The following is a 20661-nucleotide window of genomic DNA, read 5'->3' on the forward strand; positions in this document are numbered from 1 at the left end:
TAAAGTTAAATGGCTCTCTGAGTGATTCGCAGACCACAAATTTCGGCATCCCGCAGGGAACTGTTCTAGGTCCAATTCTTTTCATCATTTATGTCAACGATATTTTTAATCTCTCAATTATGTCTAAACTTATTTCATACGCTGACGACACAGCAATTTTAACTGAGGGATTAACTTGGAATGAAACCCAAAAAACAGCAGAGTTAGATATAAACATACTAAAACAATGGTTCGATAATAATTTGTTAACACTTAATACTGAAAAAACTTTTATTATACCTTTCACCATTAATAAAAATTCATTCCCTGATAATTTAAAGATAAGTATACACTCATGTAATTGTAATAGAATTTCAAATTTATGTAAACCTGACTGCTCTGTACTTACTGTTAAAACTAATGTAAAATATCTAGGTGTAATTATAGATAGTAACATAAAGTGGAAATTACAAATCAATGCAATAGTAGAAAGATTAAGAAAATTATTGTACATTTTTCTTAGAATACGAAACATACTAAATTTTAAATTATTAAGAACCATATATTTTTCACTAATTCAATCAGTATTACAATACGGAATTGTTGGTTGGGGTGGAGCATTCAAAACTTCTCTCTTACCTTTAGAAATCATCCAAAGAATATTAGTAAAAATAATTTTGAAAAAACCGTATGATTACCCCACAATTAGATTATTTCAAGAATTTAAAGTCCCTTCACTTCATATTATTTATAAAAAAATAACTCTTTTTCAAATACATAAAGATTGTTTCAACATTGACAACTTAATAACTTTTTCAAACAGCAATAGACAAAGTATTCTTGGCTCTATAACTATCCCGCGCTGTAACACCACCACAGCCCAACAATTTTATAAATATTTTGGTGTCAAATGGTTTAACCAATTACCTCTTAACTTAAGATTGGAAATGAATTATAAAAAATTCAAAAGCTCAATAAAAGCACTATATCAATAGCATATTAAAATCGTTTATACTTAAAAAGACAATATAATCTCTCAATTATTATTATATTGAAATCCTTTTCTCTTATTTCTTATTCTTATCTCTTTCTTTCTTTTACATCCTTTTCTCTTTTCTATTTGATAAAATTTTGTTACATATAAAATTTTTATTTTGTTATATTAAAAAATAAAAATTCTTTTCATTATCATTACACTCTCTGAAAAAATATGTTAAATTACTATTTACACGCGTTTTCTCCGCCTTTTTAACACGAGCATTTGCTCTAAAAAAAGGTGTATCACGATGTACTGTAATAAAAAGAAAATAATCTTAATGTAATGTAATAACATGTAATTGTAAATTTAATATTAAATAAAAATTAAATTAAAAAAAAAAAAAAATAAATTACATTAATTTTTTTAATTACATTAACACAATTATTATCGGAGACTTCAACACTAATCCCGATTTACTCATTGGAATGGAGCTAATGTCTTTTTGTCAAGAATTTGAATATGTATGGGCCGACATAGAATTATTACCTGTGGAATCTTACACTAATATCAGTGACGCACACAGCTCTACCAGGTGGTTGGACCATTGTCTAGTAACGAAAAAATTTTTGAAGCAAATTGTTGATATGAAAATATACTACGATATTGATTGGACAGAACACCGACCTCTCGAGCTGATCTTACAAACAGATGGAATAGCAACAACGGAAGTGTTTACATCTGTGTTGAGGGATCCAGTACTATGGAATCCGAATAATATACTTGATATCGGAAAATATAACTCTTACTCGCAAACCTATCTCGTCAAAATCAAGTCAAATAAAACATTTGTTGAGGATGGTGGCAATCCTATACACGCCAAAATAAAATACTTCTACTGCAGTATAGTAAATGCTATACGAAGCAGTGCCATTTTTGTGTTTACTAAGTATACTATACACAAACAAAAGCAAGAATGTGGGTGGAATGAATGTGTAGCGGATAAATACGATGAATCCAGACAAGCGATGCTCACTTGGATAATAAATGGGAGACGGCGCGAGGGTCCTGTCGCAGAGAATAGAAGGGCAAAGCGTGCTGCCTTTAAAACAGCACTAAAACAGTAACAAAATAACTCGACTCAACTCCAGATGGACAAAAAAGCAGGGGACCTAGATAATCGTGACTTAATTAATAAATAAATTTTGGAATAAGTCAAATAAATTGTTTAACATGCGTTGTAAAATCTCGTGCAACATACACGGAGAGACGAATCCAGAATTAATTGCAAACATTTTTATAGAACATTTCTCAACTATCACGCCGACTATTGACTCAAATGTTTCACATTTCACTGCTTATGACGATATCGATCCCATCGTCACAACTAACATGATAAAATCGGCCATTAGTAACATGAAATCTGGAACGTCTGCTGGGCATGATGGTAAGCACCGAACACGTCAAACATGCAGGGGCAGCGATTATGGAGCTTCTGGCAACACTGTACACCGACATCATAAAGAGTGGCTACGTACCCAAAGTCATGACAAAGACAATTATCATCCCGATAATAAAATCAAAACTGGCAGACATAACTTTACAGGAAAACTACAGACCGATATCAATCGTCACGGCCATCGCTAGAATATTTGAACGACTTCTCTTAGATCAAGTCGGATACCATTTGAAAACAAAAGATAATCAGATGGGCTTCAAGAGAAAGTGCTCTACTGACTCGGATATATTCTGCGTAAAAAGAACGTTAGAATACTACAGGAAGAAGAAAACAACTTAGGCATGCTTTCTGGACCTTAGTAAGGCATTCGACAGAGTTTTCCACCCCTTATTATGGAAAAAAACTAAAGGAAAGAGGGATACCATGGAAAGTGGTGAAAATTCACGAATTATGTCACCGTCAGCAGGAAAACCTTGTGAAGTGGAAAGATGGATTCTCAGAACCCTATTTCTTGGAAAGCGGGGTCAGACAGGGAGGATGTATGTCCCCTGTACTGTTTCACATATACATGGATGAACTAACTCACAGGCTAAACAATGCTGGAGTGGGCTGCCGCATCGGAGGTCTATCAATAAGTATTAACAATATGAGCTACGCAGATGATACGGTTTTGATGGCACTGTCAATAAGGGGATTACGAATTCTCCTGAAAATCTGTGAAGAATTTGCACACGAAACCAACATGATTTATAAATCGAAAAAAACAGCACTGTTGGTCATAAAACACAGGGGAGGCCCAAAAAACATTCCCCTCGCCTTTTTGAATGGTGAGCTTCTGAAAATAGTAGAAACCACAAAATATCTAGGACATGTCATCAACAATAAGCTAACGGATGATAAAGATATTGACAGGCAGAGGCGAGTATGAGTATAAAATGTAAAATGCTCAGTAGTAAATGTCGGCTCTGTAGTCCACGAGTGAAAAGGATGCTCTTCATGGCCTTTTGCGAGCTCTGGGCAAATTTAAAAAAAAGAACAATGGAAAGGCTTTGGGTGCAATATAACAACGCTTACCAATTGATGTTTGGACTCCCCAGATACTTTTTTTATTTTATTTATTGTTTTTATTTTAGTAATTTGTATATTTAAGTTTACAAATGACTAATTAATTATTACATACAAATATACTATGTATTTTTTTCTTGCTTGATGTGGCTCCTACACAACATCTTGAACTTTTCAATTGGGGCAGACTTAAGGTTTTCCGGCAGCGCGTTATAGTATTTCATCCCTTTATATAATATACTATTCTGGGTATTCGCTTTGTCCTTCTTTGGTAGCCTAATTTGACTGTACGTCCTAGTTTTATGTTTGTGTATGTCCTTGTTGTATACAATTTTATTTTCAAAAATATTTGGGTAGCAGGTTGTTTACAATTTTGTGTAAAAATATCATCGTGTTCAAGGTCAACATCTGTTTCACCGTTAGCCAATTTAGTTCGTTTAACATTTTATTTACTTTTGAATACCTATTTCGTCTGAGTATTGTTCTCATTGCCCTATTTTGGAGGATTTGAAATTTATTTTGATACTGCAGTGCCTCCTCAATGTTTACAGAAGGGCGAGTTCCAGGATTTACAGCTATATTAAGAACCAGAATAGCAGGACTGAGGGGAAGGAGATACCATTCCAGAAATATTCTTATCATAGAATCCCGTCTGACTTCGGTACCGAGCATTGAAAACCATTGGTGAAAGATATTCGCTCCCACAATCTTAGATCCGATGGATTCCCGTGCTTCTCCGATTTAATCTAATTTTTTTTTTTTTTTTTTAAATTTTATTTGTATTTAATTTAATTGTATTTTCTTAATTTTCCTTTTATGTAAATATGATCTGTTCTTATACCCTCTATGGGATGTGTGAGATTGCACTCACCTCCACATATCCTGGAATAAAGAATTTATTTAGTTTTTAAATTCCATTTGTACCGTATGTTTGCTTTCAATCGCAAAATGACGCTCACAAACAAACGCACTTCTTTCTAGCACCGGATTATCGAATCGGTTGAATAGAATATCCGTCTGAGCAACCTTCAACACAACACAGCATTTAATTAATCACCTTGAAGAATTCTAGCACGCAACATTATTTTTCAATGGGTAAAAGAAAATTGAAAATATTAACTCTTAAAACGTAAACATCCGAAAACAACTGACTTCAACCTTCAAAATGGCGTCTTGGAAATTTTCTTCAATTTTATCGGAGAATAGCAATAGCAAAGCATAGCCCAGAGCGGAGTTATATGCCCCTGGCTAACAGCGAGCCAAAACGCATCTCCATCTATCATTGTGTTGGTAGGCATCGATAAGATTGTCCATGTCATCGATATTTGTAACAGTAGTTGGGGCTTGTTGTTTTAAACCGATACAAATACTAACCTATCATAACCTTCAATCAAAACGTTTTAACCCTTTTGCTGCCCGAATGTAAACACAAGATAGATACTCCCACGCAAAAGATTTTTAGAATTTTTTTATATTGCGTCATTATTTATTATCCTCAGCACTTAGCGATTGTAAATTATTACCAAAACATAATAATACGTTACACTCTTGAAAAGTCTAAACCAGTGGCGGCTCGAGCACATTTTCATTTTCTTTCACATTCATTTTTTCGAATAATTTCTAACAAAAATTATTATTAGATAAGAAGATAAGTCACGCACCTAACCAGAAACACCAAATATTCATAAATATTACGTTTAATAAAAAATAACACAAGTTAGTCGTAGATACTTCAGTTTAAAGCGATTTTACCACGAGAACGGCGCTATAGAAATAAGAAATGATCCGATCATACGATATCAATACGATTATTTTACTTAAACGTCACAAACGATTATAACACGTTTAACGCATATTATGACCCGTGCATAACTGACCTAACTGACCTACTTCAATAATTAGAACTAAAACAAACGATCACAAGGGGATTTTCAAGTCTGTCCCCTGCGATTTCGTTAGAAGATTCAAATACGCATGCTCAAATTCTTAAAATCTCATACAAGAGTATTCAGTCCAAGTAGAAGAATCATTTTAGTAGGAATAAATCGCTGGGGTTGTCCCCCAACTGCGCAGAACGTTCTGCGCATAACTGGACGCTAGTCCCGAATCCACTCGTTCGGGCTCGTCGGTCGCATTGGTATTAGTAATTAGTATGCTGCAAGGAACGGAGGAGGCTAGTCGCACGTTCGTCGGAAGAAACTTTTCAAATTTCGAGCCTAATGAATTTTTAGTTTAAATTTCTGCAACTGTTAATTACTTTCATGTAAAGAATGCATTCATTATTTTTGGCGAACTGAAAGAATTGTCATTTTTTTTCTTGGTAGATTTCTGGAATATCTGTAGTGGGGACTGTCCCTACGGTCCCCTTGTGAAGAACCGCCACTGGTCTAAACAAGATATCTTTATGAATTGATGCATTATTTGACGAATAAAAACTATGTTTGAAACATCAACAAACTTAGACCCGCCGCCATTATCAAATGAGTAATCCCACCAACACATACAGACATACTATAGTAATATCAGTACTCACGTCTCCGAAGTGGGACCTCTGCAACGGTTCACCATTTTTCACGATACAATTGTGATAATATTATTGTTATAAACTTCATTATTTATTAAAATTTTATTTACAGTTTCTTATCGTATTATTTATGTTTATAGTTTTTATTCGAATGGTAGACTTAAAACAGGAATGAATACACAATGCCACATTACACTCGGAACACATATCGAGCCATTTTTCTGCGGCTTTGTTTAAGTTTTGTATTCGCACAAACATGGCCGGCTCTGTATGGCTTGGATTGTTTTGATGTTGCCGGTATTGGCTTAGACGTCATGGTGTGTCATGATGGGACGAATGAGGAGTTGAATCGAGTTGAGTATTTTTGAGGTGTTTTGCGATTAATTGTCTTATCACACATAACTGATAATCGGAGAAGCTCATACCTGAATTTTTTATGCTGTTGTGTACAATAAAAGAATTTAACAGATATAAGATCGAGACAATATTCTCTTATTTGGTCATCAGACAAGTCACGTCGAGCCATGATAGAGGGTAACACAAAAAAAATATTAGGAAAAACGACAAATTAACAGAATAATTAGTTTCTAAACACAGATAATTAAAATAAAATGTATATGATTATTTTTTCACTCGAAAGGCAGATATAACAACTTATTTCATTTTAAATAACAAAACATGTTGATTAACACAAAACTCATTTGCACTAAAAATATGAGTAGTTAATAAAAACAATTTGAAAATAATAACGTTAGAACCACGATTCGTTGCAGATTTTAAGAATTCGCGAACCGTCGAGATAAGAAGGAACCACGTGATACACTAACACAATTACGCGCGCGCGGGGAATTCAAACACTGAGAGGGGAAATATTGTAGTCTTCAGTTTGACGAGGTCTTTCATAATATAAACAAAATCATTTGTCACATCTGTGTAGAGATGTCGCTAGATAAAGGATCAAATTATTTTTCAAGCCCGAGTTTTGCGCCATCTATACAGAAAGTCCCGAGAAATCGCAAGATGAAATTAAAATCACGTATGATTGCGCGCGGCAGCGAGGGCTCGGAATCAAACATAGATGCGCACGGCAGTCTCCGGGTTAAGGGCCGTTTATAATAGGAATAAGCCGTAAGGATAGGCCGAAAAGCCCTAGGCCGTCGAAGTTGGAATATAGAAAACCTCTGTATCCGTTTATAATAGATGGCAATAATCTGTTATTTTTTTCCATAACCGAAAAGATGGTTCAACTATATCTTTTACGGATACGGATTGCAGAAAGCTAAGATATATACTAAGATTTATGTATTTTCGATCGATACTCTATGGTGGGTAAGTTTTTAGATTCTCACGGTCAAAAGCATTTTTGTTGTTTGTTTTTGGGGTGTTATGCCGTGTTGCGCTAACTCCTTCTTTAGCCGACGTTTCGGACAGCGTTGCAGTGTCCATCATCAGGGCAGATCTGGTAGATCCGAAGATGTGTGATCTTCGGATCTACCAGATCTGCCCTGATGATGGACACTGCAACGCTGTCCGAAACGTCGGCTAAAGAAGGAGTTAGCGCAACACGGCATAACACCCCAAAAACAAACAACAAAGATACTCTATGGTATCTACTATTTGACAATCGAATATAATTAACTAATTCGTGTTGTAGAAGTCCCAACAATTTTTAAAAATTGATCTGCGACATTCTTGTATATTTCTTCAATTGATTGTTGTCTAATGCCGCCATTATGGCGGCACAAATTATGGAAATGTCCTGTTTTCTTCATTTTATGATTAATTGGATGCACACTCCTACGTCGTTTTTTCCTTATTTTTTTTCGTCAACTGTGCGTCTCCTATTGCAGTGTGTGCTAGCCCCAGATTTGACAAAAATATTCCACATGCAACAATTTCTGATGAATCCATCGTTTCAATATTTGTTTATATAAAACAATATGACTTTTATAAGATGGAGGAAGAATATCTCGGTTGAGATAGACAAGCGACAGCGGCATAGTCACTTCTATGAGGGTATTCTATTCTATTTCAATTCCAATTTTAAACCACGATCTAAAATATTACGGATTACGGCACCGGCCTATTCTTACCGCTTATTCCTATTATAAACGGGTATCTATTGGAAAAATATATTGTATAAAGCGTTGCCAGCGATCCCGAATAATTACTTAAATGGGTAAAAGAAAATTTAAAAAAATATTTATATTATTATAAATTATTGTTTAATTATTGGTTAAATTATTGTTTTATTATGTATATAAGTACACATCGGATAAGAGAATTGTTGTCAATTATTATTGATTACATTTAGATTTTTCCATTTCTAGCTTCCGATTATGTGTTTCGTGTTTTTTATTGTTAGGTTGGCAGTGCCTACACTGCCTACAAACAAACGCGAACTATGCGCAAACTTCATTTCGCTGTTCTGTCAAAATGCTGCGTCCAATGGCTAATTTTTGCATAAATTATTATTAACTTATATAATATTAAATATCAATATTTTTTAAAATCGTTAATGCAACAAGTTGTTGTTTATTGTCTTTGAGTTGAATCAAATGTTAATTTTTGTTTGACTGCGTATTAAAAACGTTAGTTGCAGGTAAAGAATTGCCATCAGTTCAAATAAAATTAACACCCCTAAATTTAACCGACTGCTAATCTTATCGCACAATTACGCTCCTTTTATTCATGAATGTGAATTGTTTCTCTAAATAGTCAATTAACCGCCCCATTAGATGATACACTCTGTGCTGTACTAACCTGCAACTATAGTTACTCACCTTTTTGTGAGTCTTCTTTGGACATACTTCCAATGGGTCTAAGTCTGTTTTATATTATTCTCCCCAGACTGTCTACTTGTTGGTTTTAATGTTACATAATATGTTTTATATGATCCTGCCCGGACTGTCTGTCTATAAGTGTAAATATTATTTTATAAATTTTGCCCGAGTTTAATGTTAAGTAATTGGCATCGAACCATTTATTCAGTTGATGAACATAGCCTGAAGAACAAAAAACTGTTATTTACTGTTCTTCAAGCTATGGCTGGAGATATCCACCTTAACGAAAATCCAAAATAAATGCGTATTTTGGCCGCCAAAGAGAAACAATTATTTTACCCATCTGTAACTTTTGCACAAATTAAAAATGTAAGCATTACTCATGATGGCATAAAACTTGTCTATGACTTCATTATTGTCTGTGTAAAACAAACCTAATTTGATGACTCATCCTAGGGGCGTATAACTCCCGCATGACCTTGTAACCCTGATGGAAGGAGTTATCCTTTACCCAAATTCTTATAGACAAAGCTGTTGTGGCTGAAAGCTCAGATCTCATTGGCTCAGAGCAAAAATTGTAGTTTGATCTCTCGCTCTCTACCATAGCGACTTGTGTAACAGAAAGAAAAGCTAAGCATGTGTTAGGCTGCGATAAAAATTAACGGTAATTTCCAAGACGCCATTTCGAAAGTCGAAGTCAGTTGAAGTTTTTAGCGTAAATATTTTGAATTTTGAAAATCGTCTAACCCATCTAAAAATAATGTTGCGTGCTAGAATTCTTCAAGGTGATAAATTGATGCCGTGTTGTGTTAAAGGTTGCTCAGACGGATTCGATAATCCGGTGCTAGCAAGAAGCAGCAAGAAATACTTTGTTTGTGGGTGTCATTTCGCAATTCAAAACAAAAATACGGTACTTTTGGGATTAAAAAAAAATGCTTGGCAACGCTTAATCTTCCAGTCATCATATAATATCCTGTCTATCTCCACCAACTGAAAGAAGGACTCGAACCCGTTGTTAAATACAGACACATTGTATCAAAGAACGAAAGGTTAGTTTCTTTGATACAATGTTCCTGAGTCCTGAATGTACATCATTGGCTAATAATTTAATAAATTTTCCTTTTCAGACCTATCCGTATTCCGACGCGATACTATACCACGTATTATGACCAGTCGGTGGCCGAGTTGACATCTTAACTTCTATTTCATAATATCTTTTGTTGTTTTACAAGCTATATTTCTTTACAAGCTTTTATTATGTACACGATTTTTATTTCGTATATAATGGTTCATGTATTATGATTTAAATTATACCATGTAAAAGTCAAAAGGCGTTACTATTGTTGTTCGTCTAGTCAGGGTCGGCCCTGAGCCAAATGGCGCATGGCACAAGTAAAATTTGAGCGCTCCTTGTCAAAACCAGTAGATGCCTAGGCCCTAGGTAGTAGATAGGCGATCACTGTAATCAATTATAATATTTTGATGATTTGTATTTATGCATAGCTTGGTTTTTATGAAAGGTAATCTTACGTTGGTTTAGGTATTATCACACTTGGAAATTCAGCGCCCGAATCGGACTGCTCTAATTGCGCCCGCACAGGGTCGGCCCTGCCTCTAATTCTTCTTTTTATTACTTGACATAATGAATATCTTTCAACACGTTGAATATGTATTTTGTTTATATATTCTTGTATTTTTGTGTAAGGTCAAATTAAATCCTATTAATTTGTTGCATTAAGACAAAAATCCTGGGTTCGATTCCTAGTTGAGACCGTTACCTTTTATTTTTCTGTGTCTTGTTCTGTTTTTATGTTTTGTTTAGATATATTAGTATTATCTTCTACTTCAATAATAAATCAATGCTCTATACATCGGTGGTACTGACCCTGTTTTGTATTACTGTCCATTGTCTTTTTGAAAATAAAAAGTATTTTGATGTGTGCATAGCTGTGGGTTTTTATTATTTTCCTTTTCCTGCATTTCCAATATTTTTATTTTTAAAATATATATTTTTTGGGCTGGTGAATGAACGATGTTAGCTGGGTGCAGTTATATTGTCTATGTTTGCACTTTTTTAAATGACCTTGAGATTTCTTTATGGTCCACAATATAATTACCTGTTTGGACCAAACGACCGTTTTATCTGTGGTCGTCTGTGGTTAAGGGGGTGATAAAATGGGGCCATACAAAAAGCCCGAAGATATTGATCTAGAGAGTGGTTTATTTATGACTCATCCTTTTTTCATCGCCAGTTGTTTGGTTTTTACTCTCTAATTCTACTTTATTTCGCTAACACTGTTGAACCCACGAAGTAAAAATTTATCTTCCCGTGCTTGTGATATTTATTAGTAAGTACTAATGCTTTTATGAATCACGCTAATCATTTTGGTAGCGGCCGTTATCGGTACACATAATTTAACAAATCTATTGGCGTTTTGTTTGCGGAACGTTCAACCTGTCAAGTAAACTTAATAAAAGCTTTACCGGTCTTTACATTACTTATGGTTAAAGTTATATTGAGTTATTCGACGAATCTTTCAACAGATTTCAAATGTCAACTCCAAGGTCAAGATATTTGCAACATGTATATCCCTATTTCCCAATATAAGTTTGACATAAGATATCATTGTTTTGACAAAATATTTAACCAAACAAAATGAAAAGCTCATTTAAAATAGGGTTCCGTCACAATTATGTTCTGTTTCAGGTATTCATATTTGTTTGGGCTTGTACCAATTACCGCAGCCTATGACAGCGGTGCCATGGATCTAGTAAATCCAGAAACTGTTTCCATCAAGACGGAACCAGGGCCCCAGGAAGAAGGCGGAGGTGAAATGGATTTAGATCTCCCAGATGTAAAGAAAGAATGTTCGCAATATGCGGAGAGTACTCAGACAGCCAGTTAGTTGCATTGCTTTTGTTAAATAAATTGTATGTTATTAATTCAAGTCCATTTTGGATTGCCATGGCGACAGAACATAACATGTTTTTTAACGCTGCCCTCTTTTGCCGTAGTTATTTTAGTTTTTATCTTTGCCAGAAACAGCCAATCTACAACATTAGTTAAACTAAATCATTTTTATTTAGTTTTGTGAATACTCCACGCGTGTTCCAACTGCTCTCAAGCTCTTGGCGTAATAGTATGTTGTGTGGCTAGAAGTCAAAAGGAGGGAATGGATATAGAGTGGTGAAAGGTGGGAAGTACTTGTCTATTTCAATCAATGTTTAAATGGAAAAATTGTTAACATTACACCAAGGCGATACCGATAGTATCTCTTACTCTGGAACGTGCCACAAGAATATATCGTGAAATATCAGGTATCAATCAAAAAAATTGCTTGCGCACGCTTGGATTTTATCCCGGTACCTCCAGATCACAAGTCGAGAGCCATACCCTTTGATTACAGAAGCCGCCAATGCTCACAATAAGTGCTCGATTCCTCGAATTTTCCATTTTTTCCTCAGGAGTTAAAAATACATATATATTTATTTGTTTGTACACGCCCAATTAGGGCTCTTACTATTATTTGAAGAAAACAACATTTCGTAGACTTATAAAAACAGCATAATGCAGGTGCTCTAAAGCAAATGTTTATTCCTTCCTGAAGCGGACATCTGGGGTTGTCCTTATTGATTTGATTTAATTAACCTTTAACTCTCTTCATCTCATTTTCAATTCTGCTGGATTAATCAATGATGTATTTATCGTAAATATTTTAATTTGAAAACTTGTGTTGTTTATCATCGATTATCAATGTATGTACATGTTGTTTTATAGCTTGCATTAATGTGGAGACTGTTACCGTTAAGGCGGAACCCGGATGTCGAGAAGATATTAATGGGGGACTTCATTGTATGGAAATTGACATAGACCTGCCGGATGTCAAAAATGAATGCTTAGAACGCTTAGAAAGAATCTACCAGTCCGGTAAAAACAATTTCCTTCCTAAAATTTTACAATTTCTGCCATCGTAATTTGTTAAATTTTTTATCAATTTTAGTGCTTTATTATGGTAAGTATGGATATTATGTCGAATAAAGCCTTTATAATATTGTTAATTTTTTATCGACAGATATCAAGACGCATCCTGTGGAAAAACAATTATTTTGTCCTTATTCTATCTTCTCCCTTTCTAATGAGTCGAATTTAAATAGGCACCTATGCAACCCTACAGAAAAAAACCATTTTTCATGTTCGGAGTGCAACTATTCATTTTCTCGAAAGGTCTATCTAAAGAGTCACATGCTGACTCACAGTGGTGAAAAACCATATACATGTTCTGAGTGCAACTATTCATGTTCTCGAAAGGGCCAACTGACGATACATATACTGACTCACAGTGGAGAAAAACCTTTTTCATGTTCTGAGTGCAAATACTCATGTTCTCAAAAGGGCTCTCTGACGATCCACATGCTGACTCACAGTGGTGAAAAACCTTTTTCATGTTCCGAGTGCAACTATTCATGTTCTCGAAAGGGCACTCTAACGAGGCACATGCTAACTCACAGTGGAGAAAAACCTTTTTCATGTTCCAAATGCAATTACTCATATTCTCAAAAGGGCTCTCTGACGATCCACATGCTGACTCACAGTGGAGAAAAACCTTTTTCATGTTCCGAGTGCAACTATTCATTCTCTCGAAAGGGCCATCTGACGATACACATGCTGTCTCACAGTGGTGAAAAACCTTTTTCATGTTCTGAGTGCAAATATACATGTTCTCGAAAGGGCACTCTAACGAGGCACCTGTTAACTCACAGTGCAGAAAAACCTTTTTCATGTTCCAAATGCAATTACTCATGTTCTCAAAAGGGCTCGCTGACGATCCACATGCTGACTCACAGTGGAGAAAAACCTTTTTCATGTTCCGAGTGCAAATACTCATGTTCTCAAAAGGGCTCTCTGACAATCCACATGCTGACTCACAGTGGTGAAAAACATTTTTCATGTTCCGAGTGCAACTATTCATGCTCTCGAAAGAGCCATCTGACGATACACATGCTGACTCACAGTGGTGAAAAACCTTTTTCATGTTCTGAGTGCAAATATATATGTTCTCGAAAGGGCACTCTAACGAGGCACATGCTAACTCACAGTGGAGAAAAACCTTTTTCATGTTCCAAATGCAATTACTCATGTTCTCAAAAGGGATCTCTTACGATCCACGTGCTGACTCACAGTGGAGAAAAACCTTTTACATGTTCCGACTGCAACTATTCGAGTTTGACAAAGGGAAAGCTAAAAGTTCATATGTTTACCCACAGTGGAGAAAAACCTTTTTCATGTCCCGATTGCAACTTTTCATGTTCAACAAAGCAACATCTAAAATATCACATGTTTACGCATAGTGGCGAAAAACCTTTTTCCTGTCCCGACTGCAACTTTCAATGTTCTAGAAAGGGGGATTTAAAAATTCACGTGCTTACCCACAGTGGAGAAAAACCTTTTACGTGTACCGACTGCAACAATTCATTTTCAAGGAAGGGAAATCTTATAGTTCACATGCTAACCCACAGTAGAGAAAAACCTTATTCATGTCCCGACTGCAACTATTCATGTTCAACAAATACACACCTAAAAAGTCACAAGTTTACCCACAGTGTAGAAAAACCTTATTCATGTCCCGACTGCAACTATTCATGTTCAACAAAGAGACAACTAAAAAGTCACAAGTTTACCCACAGTGGAGAAAAACCTTATTCATGTCCCGACTGCAACTATTCATGTTCAACAAAGAGACTACTAAAAAGTCACAAGTTTACCCACAGTGGAGAAAAACCTTTTACATGTACCGACTGCAACAATTCATTTTCAAGGAAGGGAAATCTTATAGTTCACATGCTAACCCACAGTGGAGAAAAACCTTATTCATGTCCCGACTGCAACTATTCATGTTCAACAAATACACAACTAAAAAGTCACAAGCTTACCCACAGTGTAGAAAAACCTTATTCATGTCCCGACTGCAACTATTCATGTTCAACAAATACACAACTAAAAAGTCACAAGTTTACCCACAGTGTAGAAAAACCTTATTCATGTCCCGACTGCAACTATTTATGTTCAACAAAGCAACATCTTAAATATCACATGTTTACTCACAGTGCAGAAAAACCTTTTTCTTGTTCCGGCTGCGACTATTCATGTTCAACAAAGCAACATCTAAAATATCACATGTTTACCCATAGTGGAGAAAAACCTTTTTCATGTTCCGTCTGCAAATATTCATGTTCTAGAAAGGAAGATCTAAAAAGACACTTGGTGATTCACAGTCAAGTAAAATCTCTTACCTGTATCGATTGCAACTTTTCGTGTTTTAGAAAGTTGGCTCTAAAAAAGCACATGCTTACTCACGGTGGAGAAAAACTCTCTTAATATCCTTACTGTGTATCTTAATGTTTTCAAAAAGGACATTGGTGATGATTTGGTTTTGTAAATCATATAGACCATCAAGTAATAATTAATTCCCTGTACAAAAATAGCGAAATTGCGAAATTTGCTCTGCAGGCGTCGTAATAATATTATTCATTCAATCACCCAAATACATTTAAAACAGAGTTTTTCCGCCTAGGCCCAAGAGGCCCAGGCCGGGGTCCGTATTTAATATTTTTAGTATCATCTCCACACCGAAGTCCCCGATAGGAAATAAGACGTAAGAACTCGTCATCTTTGGGTATCCTTTAAAGATTGTATACATGATGACACAAGACTCAAATGACAATGTTGTATGAAAACGCAAACTTGTGCAACGATGAAAAAATTAGCTAACAGTACTTGTCGGCTAAACCTTTATTTATTTCTAAAGGTTTCCATTATAAACATACAAAAATATTACCATTTAACAAAATAGCAATGGATTTTCGTCTCAATATTTTTGGGATACGGGATATCTGAAAAATAAAAATCGCCACATTTATTGGTTTATCCTTCGACCCAGAATTTTTTTCCAAAAACAGATGTTGTCGAGGAATTAGGACTTATGCACGATATTCGCAATTATTGTTTTAAGTCTTTGTTGGTATAATATACACATTTTAATTACATTTTGTTTAATTAAACATTAATCCCACACGCTCTGAGAAAACTAATTTTCCTCACGGCCTATGTAGTCTTTGAGAACGCTTTTAATGACTTTTCTCGGACTTTTTTTATTGAAAATCAGGAGAGCTAGTTCTGGAATGGAAAAGGGTGTAAGGGGTGGGTCGGAATCTAGGGATCAGTGTATTAGTTCTGTATCAAAATATAACTAGCCGTTGGAATTAATAGTTATATTCATTCAACGACCAACGCTATTGAAAAGATTTACGTGAAGAGGTTTAAATATGATACCTAAATACGAATACTATTCAACGAGTCGACGATTCGACCTATTGTTTAATATATGTATTGATACAATTGACGCCTAGTAAATAAAAACGGTGAAGTGTTTACGCTTCGTAAGCGAAATTTTACATGGTATTTTGGCTATGAAACTCTTACTAGACGTTTTTTTTGGATTTTCCCATCCGAAACGGCCGATGTATAGCGCCAATGGACAATCAAATCTATCAATGGCAAGCAAATTACCAACGCCGCTCGTTGGTTATTATTTGTGTTATAATGTACCTAATATTTCAACAGTATTGGCGGTTGACGCCCGATATATGAAAAGGGTGAAGAGATTACACTTCATGAACGATATTGTGCTTATTTGAAATGATCTTTCGGTTTTGTACCTAACTACTAAACGTCTTTTAAATGTTCCCATTCGACGGGGCCGCCAAGTGTAGCGCTAAGTGTCAAGTAAATTTATCGGTGACAAGCAAAATAACGATATTATTTTTTCAATAGGACTAATTATATTTTCAACACCAACGAGCCAAACTTCCAACGTTATTACGGGATAGTTGTTATATGTGTGAAGCGCGGGGCGTAGGAGACACAATGTTCGGGAATCACACGGTAAGGGGATTCCTTAGTACGATTATGATCTATTTTTTGTTTGTTTTTGTTAGTTTGTGTCGCTTCAATCTCTTGAACGTTTGGTTTGATTGTACCGTCTTGTCGCGCATATATCAAACTGATTTTTTTTTGTTTTACTTACGAAGTGAAAATAACATTTAATTCAATGACCAGATAAATTAATAAGGTTTTATTTATCGAAGTAAAGTAACATATTTACAAAAATATACTCCGATCCAATAAAATTATAAATAAACGTGTGTTACTAACAATAAATTGAAGATATACGACCGGTCGGTGGCCGAGTTGACATCGCGCTTGGGTCCCACTCGGGCGTAGTGTGTTCAATTCCTCGGCTGGCTAAGTCCTCCATCACAACACAAGCAACATTTTCAGCTTACTGTGGTGGTAGTAGGAGATTTTCAAATATTCTCAGGTTATTCGTAACCCGGGAATGTTTGTCTTTCTTTAAAAAAATATATATATATACCAAAGCTTTTACTAATATTAAGATTGACTTCACTAGTATAAATAATCACGTGAATAAATAAAATTGTGAAATTAGATTCTCGTTAATAAGTGTAGATATTTAAAGTGAATACTTATGTATTCTTGATTTATATCTACAGCCTCTCCAATTTAAAATAAATTAAAGTAAATTTTTCGTTTTATATAATCTTTTGTTTTGTATACATTTTTTAATTCATATTCCTTTCTCCCAAATTTTATTTACTTATTCCATATTTCGCTGTCTCAGTAGAGGTAATGTCACAAGGAGGAAATCCATAATTGGTTTGATTTTACTTTATAATACTTATGTACAAACTGAATAAATGTAAACTGTCGATTTCCCGAAAATGAATAAATAAATAAATTAATAGAGTTAGTGGCTTTGTGTTGGAATTTCAAACTGTGAATAAATAGTTGAAGTGCCTTCCTAAATAAATAGCACAATGTCGAGTAATAATCGGAGTGATTTATGGAATAATTTTCATTTGACTACAAGACAAAAATTGCAAAATGTTATGTTTGTAAGCGTGCACTCTGATACAAATCAACAATTTAAAATGCCATTTAAAACACCTGCACTCGATTGATTTTTCTTCGCTTGCTGCTATATCTAACGAAGTTGGCCAACTCAGAATGGTTTCTAATGTTGGATAAGCAGAAGCTCCTAAAATTCAGGATGCCCCTGGATGTTCTGAGCCTAATAATCCTGCACCATCTTAAACTGCAACCACCAGTATTTCAGTTGTTGGAATAAAAAGAAAACAAAAATATATCACTTCATTTATTCCTCGAAAATTCGCTAGAGAAGACAAACAAACGATTGACGACTGTATTTTAAAACAATGTTTTAAAATACAGTCGTTTAGCTTAACCAGCAAACCATTTAGCTTAGTTGAAGATGCTGGATTTCGAGAATTAGTAAACTATTTCCAATGCCATGTTTCCCCTAGTTTTCCAAAAGTGTTTTGACTAAACCCAATTATTGTTAAACACGAGGCTAAAAATGTATGCCTTACAACAGATTACTGGACTTCTCATCTTACAGAGTCTTATATAGCTGTGACGATACATTTTCTAACGAATGATTTGGAGTTCAAATCCATTGTACTTGATTGTACACCATTAACCAGATCACACACGGGAAATAAACGCATTTTGTCAGATTGGCAACTGTCTGACCGTGTCAGACTTGCGATTTCGGGTAATGCTTCCAACATCAAAAATGCATTTCACAATCAAATCAAAATTCCACATTTTGGTTGTTACCGATGCTCTAAAGTTATTTGAGCCTGTAATTGAAAAAGACAAGATATTAGTAACGCACTTTAAGAAAAGCACAATTTCCTCAGAGAAATTTTTCCAGTTGATACTGCAATCAAATGTTACCAGGCCAAAGCGACTAATTCAATCTGTCTCCAGAAGGTGGAACTCGGTTTTCTAAATGATAGAGAGATTCATAGAACTTAAAGAAGCTGTCCGTGCTGCTTTGGCAATATTTGATTTAGACCTGCCTATGATAACCGTAGAAGAGTGGGAAGCTTGTGGGAAAATATGTAATAGATTACGACCGTTTGGAGAAGTAACACGAGTTATCATTGGCAAAATATATTTAACAGACAACATGCCGATTGTTTTGACAAAAGGATTGATTATTGTTTGCCAGAAAATAGAAGCTATGCAACTCTCGGGTGTTTTAAAACAAATCGCAAACAAGCTATGTGAAGGTTTACGCACCTGGATTACCGATTTGGGCAAAAATGAATGTCTTTCTTTGTGCACCTTTATGGATCCACGTTTTTAGATTAATTATTACTCGAATCCTAACACTGCTACTATGGTTAAAAACATAGTTCGCGAAATTATGATAAAAGGGGCTACCTCCTCCCTCGGAAGAACTAGACTTTTCGCAAGAGATTAATGAAAATCAAACAGAATATTCAGATGAACCACTATCATTTTGGAATGCGGTGAACTCAGTGGTCGAGAAAATTAAGCCAGTGAATGATCCAACGCACAAATTCCGCAAAGAACTGGACATGTATCTTGAAATGGATCTTCTTGATAGAGTTGTCCCCTGCAATGGTGGAAGGAACATGTAACATATTTTCCTAATTTGAAAAAATCTTTATAGAACAATGCGGTATTGTTGCAACATCCGTTCCTTGTGAAAGATTTTTTTCTAAGACTGGACAGATTATACCCGACCGCATGTGCAGTCTTAAGGCAGGAAAAGATGAATTCAAAAATGAAAACATATTTAAAAGAATGTCGAAATGACTTGTAAATATTGTACGTAAATAATTTTCCGTGTAAAAACTATTGCAGTGTGTTAAAAAAAGTGTAATCCTAAATAGATTGAGCTTTGAGTCACCTATAACATAATGTCAGTCGTAGTTTCCTCTTTCTTTTCTTTTTCTTTTTCTCTTACAGATAACAACTAAACTGCGTCAACATACTTGGACCTTATTTAAAAAAATTAACGCTTTATGATAATAATGTGTGAAGACGGATAGTACTTTATCTACAAAATATTGCAAAATAGGTAATGCATGAGGATTCATCACGTACGGAGCGAAAAACAGTCATTTGACTCAATAAATCACTAGAAATAATAAATTATAGTTGCGTCAACGTCGGCGTTATTTTCAACAGTTGAAACTCGTCAACGATAACGAAATCATTAACGCCCAGTACTACAGTGTATCCAGGAGTTTGAATATATCTCTTCTGCTGCGGCGCAAGGCCATGTGTCGAGAGACTAGTTGGAGAGGTCAAAGAGGGTCCAAACCAGTCTCTCCCTATCTGGCACGCCACGCAGCTGGCGGGCAGGTGCATCCTGATCACCACACCCACTTGGTGTGACCAATGGCAGAGGTGTTGGTTATCCAATAAATGGTTTCCGGGGCGGCGGTACCTAAACCCACCTCCCGAATCGAATATTAATATACTTTTCATATGAATTTTTTAAAATTTTTAAATAATATTTTCTAACGTAAATTATGTTCTTTGGTATTCAGATTATTTTCGATTATTTTTAACTTTAAATGCTTATATTTTCAAATTACTGTAAGGTGACATGGCAAAAAAATATTTTAAAAAATTGTTGTTTGTTAATTTCTGTAGCTTTTAAATGATCCTTGAAACTTAGTATGCCATAACCCCGAGCAACGCCGGGTAAAAGTCAGCTTGTTTTTAAATATTTATTGTTTTTTATGACTACTTCCTTGTTCCTTCCTTGTAAACTCTTTAAAAATTTTAAGCTAAGCCCTATCTCAGAAGCTGGTTACACCCCTGATTCACATGATCGTGTCATTCTTTGGGCATCCCTGACTTCTTGTAGCATCTACATTCGCGTCATGTATTCTCTGTTCACTCCTTGATTCGTTTATTCGCTCTACATGCCCAAAACTACCTATTTTTATG

General features: G+C 35.2%; 1 protein-coding gene across 1 annotated transcript; it reads left to right on the forward strand.

Moving 5' to 3' along the window:
- Positions 1 to 11033: 11033 nt before the first annotated feature.
- Positions 11034 to 19679, forward strand: LOC149409264 (uncharacterized). Its single transcript, XM_089649977.1, has 5 exons — positions 11034 to 11134; positions 11494 to 11687; positions 12565 to 12714; positions 12860 to 12979; positions 19669 to 19679. Exons 2-5 carry the CDS (start codon positions 11549 to 11551, stop codon positions 19677 to 19679), a joined length of 420 nt encoding a protein of 139 aa, XP_089506103.1. The 5' UTR covers positions 11034 to 11134; positions 11494 to 11548.
- Positions 19680 to 20661: the final 982 nt, after the last annotated feature.

This window comes from Hesperophylax consimilis, unplaced genomic scaffold (genome assembly GCF_061612785.1).
Source record: "Hesperophylax consimilis isolate HC1 unplaced genomic scaffold, BYU_Hcon_1.0 scaffold_32, whole genome shotgun sequence".
NCBI classification, from domain to species: Eukaryota; Metazoa; Arthropoda; class Insecta; order Trichoptera; family Limnephilidae; genus Hesperophylax; species Hesperophylax consimilis.

Excerpts from the sequence above, each read along its gene's own strand:
- LOC149409264 (XM_089649977.1), top strand. The coding sequence starts at position 11,549 with ATGGATCTAGTAAATCCAGAAACTGTTTCCATCAAGACGGAACCAGGG. Across the intron at positions 11,688-12,564 it reads GGAGAGTACTCAGACAGCCA|CTTGCATTAATGTGGAGACT; the intron begins GTTAGTTGCATT and ends GTTGTTTTATAG. Across the intron at positions 12,715-12,859 it reads AGAAAGAATCTACCAGTCCG|ATATCAAGACGCATCCTGTG; the intron begins GTAAAAACAATT and ends TTTTATCGACAG.